General features: G+C 40.1%; 1 protein-coding gene across 1 annotated transcript in view; it reads right to left on the reverse strand.

Moving 5' to 3' along the window:
- Positions 1-6,142, reverse strand: part of LOC132440023 (zinc finger protein 37A-like) — a 50,004-nt gene extending 43,862 nt beyond the window's left edge. The window contains 2 exon segments of the mRNA XM_060034999.2: positions 4,102-4,160; positions 5,882-6,142. Of these exon segments, the coding sequence (XP_059890982.2) occupies positions 4,102-4,116 (15 nt within the window). The 5' untranslated portion in view covers positions 4,117-4,160; positions 5,882-6,142.
- Between the last annotated feature and the right edge of the window lie 1,587 nt (positions 6,143-7,729).

Raw genomic sequence — 7,729 nt, forward strand, 5'->3', positions numbered from 1 at the left:
AAAGAAATTGAAGACGATACAAATAGATGGAGAGGTATACCATGTTCTTGGATTGGAAGAATCAACATTGTGAAAATGACTCTACTACCCAAAGCAATCTACAGATTCAATGCAATGCCTATGAAACTACCACTGGCATTTTTCACAGAACTAGAACAAAAAATTTCACAATTTGTAGGGAAACACAAAAGACCCCGAATAGCCAAAGCAGTCTTGAGAACGAAAAATGGAGCTGGAGGAATCAGGCTCCCGGACTTCAGACTATACTACAAAGCTACAGTCATCAAGACAGTATGGTACTAGCACAAAAACTGAAATATAGATCAATGGAACAGGATAGAAAGCCCAGAGATAAACCCACGCACATATGGTCATCTTATCTTTGACAAAGGAGGCAAGAATATACAATGGAGAAAAGACCACCTCTTCAATAAGTGGTGCTGGGAAAACTGGACAGGTACATGTAAAAGTATGAAATTTGAACACTCCCTAACACCATGCACAAAAATAAACTCAAAATGGATTAAAGACCTAAATGTAAGGCCAGAAACTATCAAACTCTTAGAGGAAAACATAGGCAGAACACTCTATGACATAAATCACAGCAACATCTTTTTTGACCCACCTCCTAGAGAAATGGAAATAAAAACAAAAGTAAACAAATGGGACCTAATGAAACTTCAAAGCTTTTGCAAAGCAAAGGAAACCATAAAGAAGACCAAAAGACAACCCTCAGAATGGGAGAAAATATTTGCAAATGAAGCAACTGACAAAGGATTAATCTCCAAAATTTACAAGCAGCTCATGCATTTCAATATCAAAAAAACAAACAACCCAATCCAAAAATGGGCAAAGACCTAAATAGACATTTCTCCAAAGAAGATATACAGATTGCCAACAAACACATGAAAGGATGCTCAACATCATTAATCGTTAGAGAAATGCAAATCAAAACTACAATGAGATATCATCTCACACCAGTCAGAATGGCCATCATCAAAAAATCTAGAAACAATAAATGCTGGAGAGGGTGTGGAGAAAAGGGAACCCTCTTGCACTGTTGGTGGGAATGTAAATTGATACAGCCACTATGGAGAACAGTATGGAAGTTCCTTAAAACAATAAAAATAGAACTACCATATGACCCAGCAATCCCACTATTGGGCATATACTCTGAGAAAACCATAATTCAAAAAGAGTCACGTACCACAATGTTCACTGCAGCTCTATTTACTATATCCAGGACATGGAAGCAACCTAAGTGTCCATGGACAGATGAATGGATAAAGAAGATGTGGCACATATATACAATGGAATATTACTCTGCCATAAAAAGAAATGAAATTGAGTTATTTGTAGTGAGGTGGATGGACCTAGAGTCTGTCATAGAGAGTGAAGTAAGTCAGAAAGAGAAAAACAAATACCGTATGCTAACACACATATATGGAATCTAAGGGAAAAAATGCTCATGAAGATCCTAGGGGCAAGACGGGAATAAAGAGAGAGACATACTAGAGAATGGAGTTGAGGATGTGGGGAGGGGGAAGGGTAAGCTGTGACAAGTGAGAGAGTGGCATGGATATATATACACTACCAAACATAAAATAGATAGCTAGTGGGAAGCAGCCACGTAGCACAGGGAGATCAGCTAGGTGGTTTGTGACCACCTAGAGGGGTGGGATAGGGAGGGTGGGAGGGAGGGAGACCAAGAGGGAAGAGATATGGGAACATATATATATGTATAACTGATTCACTTTGTTATAAAGCAGAAACTAACACACCATTGTAAAGCAACTGTACTCAAATAAAGATGTTAAAAATAATTAAAAAAATTAAAAAAATAAAAGAACAAAATACTTAAGAATAAATTTAAGCAAGTATATGTAAGTTGTATACTCTGAAAACTACAAAACATTGCTGAAAGTAATTAAAAACCTAAATTAATGGAAAAACATCTCATGTTCATGGATTCTAATACTTAATATTCTTAAAGTGGCAAGATTCCCCAAAGTGGTCTACAGATTCAATGCAATCCTTATCAAAATCTCGTCTTGGACCTCCCTTGTGGTGCAGTGGTTAGGGACCTGCCTGTCAATTCAGGGGACACGGGTTTGAGCCCTGGTTTGGGAAGATCCCACATGCTGCGGAGCAACTTAGCTTGTGCACCACAACTACTGAGCCCGTGCACCACAACTACTGAAGCCCACGCGCCTAGAGCCCGTGCTCTGCAACAAAGAGAAGCCCCCACGTGCCGCAACTAGAGAAAGCCCACGTGCAGCAACACAGACCCAACTCAGCCAAAAAAATAAAACAATTAATTAATTAGTTTAAAAAATTATAAAATCTCAACAGCCTTTTTGTGTGGAAATAGGAAAGCTAACATAAAATTCATAAGGCCTTGCAAGAGACCTGCTGCAGAACACAGTTTAGCAGTTTCAAAATAAGTTAAACACAGAATTATCACATGATCCATCAATTTCACTCCCAGGAAAGAACTGAAAATAGGTCTTCAGACAAAAACTTGTACATGAATGCTCACAGCAGCACTACTCCCAATAACCAAACATGGAGTCACCCCCAAATGCCCATCAAATGATGGATAAACAAAAGGTAGTATATACGTACAATGGAATATTAATCAGTCATAAAAGTGATGAAGTAGTAATACAAGCTACAACATGGATGGGTCTTGAAAACATGATCAGTGAAAGAAGCCACCCACAAAAGGCTTCATGATTCCATTTATATGAGCTATCCGGAAAAGGCAAATCCATAAACAGAAAACAGATTAGCAGTTGCTAGGGGCTGAGGGGAATGGGGAGTAACTGTTTATTAAGCTATATAGTACTGCTTATTAAGGGTAAGGGTTTTCCTTTTGGTGTGATGAAAATATTCTGGAAGTAGGTGGTGTTTATGGTTGCATAACATCATGAATGTACAAAATGCCACTAATTTCTACACTTTTAAATGGTTGAAATGTGAATTTCATGTTATATGTATTTTGCCACAATTAAAATAGGGGAATCCCTTGCCATATTCTACAAAGATTTATATTCTGCCCAGTCCTCAGTACTGTCACATAGCCTGCCTCATCCTACTAACCAACCTAGGTCACCCTGGTCTACCCAGACTTGTCCCTTCTTTGAACAACCATGAGTCCTAATGATGCTCTAATTCATTTGAATTATTTATCACATATTTTTTTTCAACATCTCAACTTTTCCCCTGGATTAGACAAAAATCATTCACTTTATTCCTACCACTTCTTTATGCAACTGCAAGACTGTCACTAGAAGGTTCACAATGTCACTGGACATCCCTGTGGCGTAGTGGTTAAGAATCTGCCTGCCAATGCAGGGGACACGGGTTCGAGCCCTGGTCCGGGAAGATCCCACATGCTGCGGAGCAACTAAGCCCGTGTGCCACAACTACTGAGCCTGCGTGCTGCAACGAAGAGTAGCCCCCACTTGCTGCAACTAGAAAAGGCCAGCGTGCAGCAACGATGACCCAACGCAGCCAAAAATTAAGAAAAAGAAGGTTCACAATGTCACCTAATGAGGTCTATCAAAAAACTTTTTTATGGCCCAGTTTCACAACTCAGTAAGATCACAGGATCTGCATTTACCTACATGGCACCTTTGTCCTACTGTTGATCTGCTGTTCTAAATCAGAAGTCAGCAAACCTTTTCAGTAAATGTCCACATAGTAAACATTTTAGGCCTGTGAGCCACACAGTCTCTGTCACAACCACTCAACTCTGCCCTTGTAATTTGACGGCAGCCACGGCCATAAATGAATGAGCATGGCTGTGTTCCAATAAAACTTTACAGACACTGAGATTTGAATTTCATACAGTTTTCACATCACAGACTACTACTCTTGATTTATTTCTCAATCATCTAAAAATTCTTAGTTTGTGGGCCATAAAAACACAGGCAGCATGCTACATTTGGCCCATGGACTGCAATTTGCTGACTTCTGTTCTATATTTTTCCTGATGTTAACATATCTATTTCTACTATTTCATATGAATGCATAGATATTTTATAAACCTCAAATAATCAGTGTTAAGCAAAACTGTGCATAAATTAAACGACTCACCTGGGATGTGATCATTTTCTGCTGCTCCTGGAAGAATGTAGAGAACTGAGGGGCTACACCTGAAAAAGAAGGAAAGCTCATGAGTGACATCACCTGCCTAGAAAGCTCCACATAGTAGCTGGCGAAACACCTCAGAATGGGAGACACTTTGAGAAGCAGCAGAAAGGATAACAGTGAGGGAGGGAAGCACTCTGGTGTCCATGCATGACTCTGGGATGATTATGTAATATTTGGACAAGTTCGTTTTCAAATGTAAAAACATTTGGTTTCTGCTGATTTGTTAACAATGTATGCTCTAACACAGAAAAAACATAAACAACACATTTAACTAATTAACCCAATTAGGAAAAGCCAAGGAATAGAACACAATGCTTTCATTAAAACTGATGCTGAGCAAAAATATTCAGCACAAAAATTTGTAATGTTCATTACAAACCAGAGAATCTCAACAAGGTTCTGAAAAAAAGGATGGGGTATTTTTGGAAGGAAAAAAGGGCTGGTCTTTTTTGGAAGGAAAAAAAACGGTTTACTCTTAAATTGGTTTCAGGTCTCAAAAGTATTTTTTAATTTAAAAAAAACAAACCAAACCAAACTGGTTTTGACTTATCTGTTGTTAATGCAGAAAAGACCTGCCTAGACCATCAAGAGACTCCATGTCTCCTCTTGATTCTGCCATAACAAAACGTAGAATTGTAACCACTTAACATTTTTGACCCACTTCTTGCCCACCCCAATCCAACTCCATCTTTTAAGTAAAGCAGAAATAGACCTGTCTTAAGTCCAAGTCTTAACGACCTGTCTTGCAGTACCATCTCTGATTCTGTAAGATCGGGATACAGGGGGCATCGGTATATCTCTAGTTGTGCCGAGTGTGGGAACAGCTCAGAGTTCAGAAAGAGTGGAGTAAAGAGTGAAGGAAGACGGTAATTCCCTCCCCTGTGGCTGGTCAGCTCTTCCCGCCACACGATGCCTTCACAACTCCCCAAGAAGCAGTATCTTCTGTTCCTTTTGTCTTGTCCTCCTATCCCAACCACAGCGTACATCTCTCTGGGAAGTTGGCCCAAGGTTTCCACCATCACCCAGTCTGTGAGTCTGCATATGACTGGTTCCGGCAGGAGGACCCAAATTGCTTCCAGCTGAGCAACAAGCGTCTTTGCACCTGGGCTCTGGATCTCTCCTGAGGTCTCAGGCGCACTGATTGTCCTACCGGGACAATTCCCGCTCCCGGGAATCCCCCTTCCTACCTCACAAAAGCCACTTTGTTGCAAGAAAGGTGAAACCTAAGCCAGTTAGAATATTCATCCAAGATCGAAAGCTCCTGGACCTTAAGCAGGACCTCCTGTAAAAGCAAACTGGTGCTACTGAGGGCACAGGCAAAGCTGGAGGGGGTCAGAGGGGCCTGGACGCCTCCACTTATGTTCACAGGTTCTTTAGAAACAAGAAGAAATCCCCCCAAACCAATGCTGCATTCACTTCAAAACTATTTCCTTGAGGGGTTAGGGTACTCAAGCTGCTTACTGCTGCGACCGACTCATGCTCAGATTTCATGCTGGGCAGAGAACGAGGCATGGGATCTATCCTTGCTCCTTCCCCTGCTCTCTTCGCCACTTTGAATTCCTATCCCGTCTTGGAGCCTCACTGTTAGAAAGGGGACGCGACGCTGACCACAGGTGGTTGGGAGGATTCAGCGAGATACTGAGTGGAAAAGAACAAGGGTCTCCGCTGAGAAGAAAAGTGCGCATCTACTGACAGCCAAGGGCCAGTTTCCGCGCGGTCTTACCGAGGCCTCAAACGACAGGGCACCTTGGAGATGAGAAAATCAAGCGCTGGGACGTGCAGGTTCTCAACAGGTGCATAAAAACGGGGCCAGATTTACACTGAATCTGGACACAAAGCCGTTTCCTCTTTCACCCGCCTCTAGCCTGGAGCTTCATCTTCCCCCGGTGCTCCACAGCAGCGTCCTGCTCGCCAGCTGCCGGGCTCGCAGCCGCCGGAGGCTCCGCAACCATCTCCTCGCGAGACAGCGGCCGCGGAACGGGAACACGCCCAGCATCCGGGGGGAGGGGGGAGGGGGAGGCAGTGCACATGCGCAGAAGGCCCATAGTGACAGCCCCGTCCTGTGCCAGAAAGCTGTGCACGGTACATTTCCTGAAAGCCTTAGAGCCACTTCAATTAGAAAAGTCTCTGCGATGGAAATAAACTTATGGTTACTAAAGGGGAAGGGGGGAGCGATAAGTTAGGAGTTTGGGATTACTATATGTAAAATAAACAAGGACCTACTGTATAGCATAGGGGAATAATATTCAGTTTCTTGTAGTAACCTATAATGGAAAAGAATCTGAAAGTATTTTTATGTGTATGTATATAGATTATATAAAACTAAAGTTCTATATATATATATATACACACACACATATATGACTGAATCACTTTGCTGTGCACCTGAAACTAATACAACACTAAATCAAGTATACTTCCTTCGATTAAAAAAAAAAAGGGTCGGTGACTTTGGGCACATTGGGTAAAATTGCCAGATTTAGCAAATACAAGCCATGAGACATACTTTTATTCGTTGTTCATCTGAAATAAATTTTAAGTATCTAAATTACATATCTTTCATTAATTATTTTCCTGATATATTGGCTCTCCTTAACAGTTCCTTGCAGAATTGAGTTATAGAATTTCTTCCAGAGACCGTTACATTGCTCCATTTTCATTATAACATATCTTCTACAGTAGTCACATCTCTCTTACTTCGTTCTTTGTCCATTGGACATTCATTAATGAGAAAAGACATTCAACTTTAGCGTTCTGAGCAGATATAATGGCATAAAGTTAACAACTCTAGGAATTGCTCTTCAGATTTGATTTGTTGAAACAATACCATTATTCATGGCAGAACTTGCCTTTTCCATTCTTCAGGATTATGATGGATCTCTTGATTAACAAGTTTTTAACATGCTGTCTGTCCACTGATAAAAGAAAACTTTTTGTCAGTTTTTTTCCTTTCCTTTTTAACACTACACATGACAATTCCACTTGTCCTCATGCTATAAGAGCAGTTAGTAACATCCATGTAAAAGAATCAAATTCTTCAAGAGATGAAACTCATTTCAAAATACAGTCATGGCAAGTACAATAATGATTATCCACAAGTCAAAATTTATTTTCCTATTCCTATTATTCCATAAGTAATGTTTTCCCTTTTAAGAACAGTCTGACATGAAGATTTCACTAAGTTTCATTAAACAGTGGAATATTTCACTAACACTTTTTGCTCTTCTTTCAATTTCCATAATCCTATTGCTAAAAAGATATTGAAATCTATGTACAAGAAATAAGCAAATTAGCTTCATTCAATGGAATATTTAAAAGGTTAAACAAGAACTGGGAGCCTTGAGAATTAAAATATTATTTCAGTGCTTTAAATAAACTGAGAACTCTTACAGCTGTGTTTGTTAAAGAGAGTCAATGAGTTTCTGAATGCAAGAGAAATGAAAAATACTGAATGCCAATTTAAAAAATCACAAAAATCCTTTAATCACTCAATTCAAATAGTATAAGTGCTGAAGTAAGAGAACAACTTCATGACAATTACTTCAACATCAATAGAAAGAACATCAGAAGC

Source organism: Delphinus delphis, chromosome 16 (assembly GCF_949987515.2).
Source record: "Delphinus delphis chromosome 16, mDelDel1.2, whole genome shotgun sequence".
Classification (NCBI taxonomy): Eukaryota; Metazoa; Chordata; class Mammalia; order Artiodactyla; family Delphinidae; genus Delphinus; species Delphinus delphis.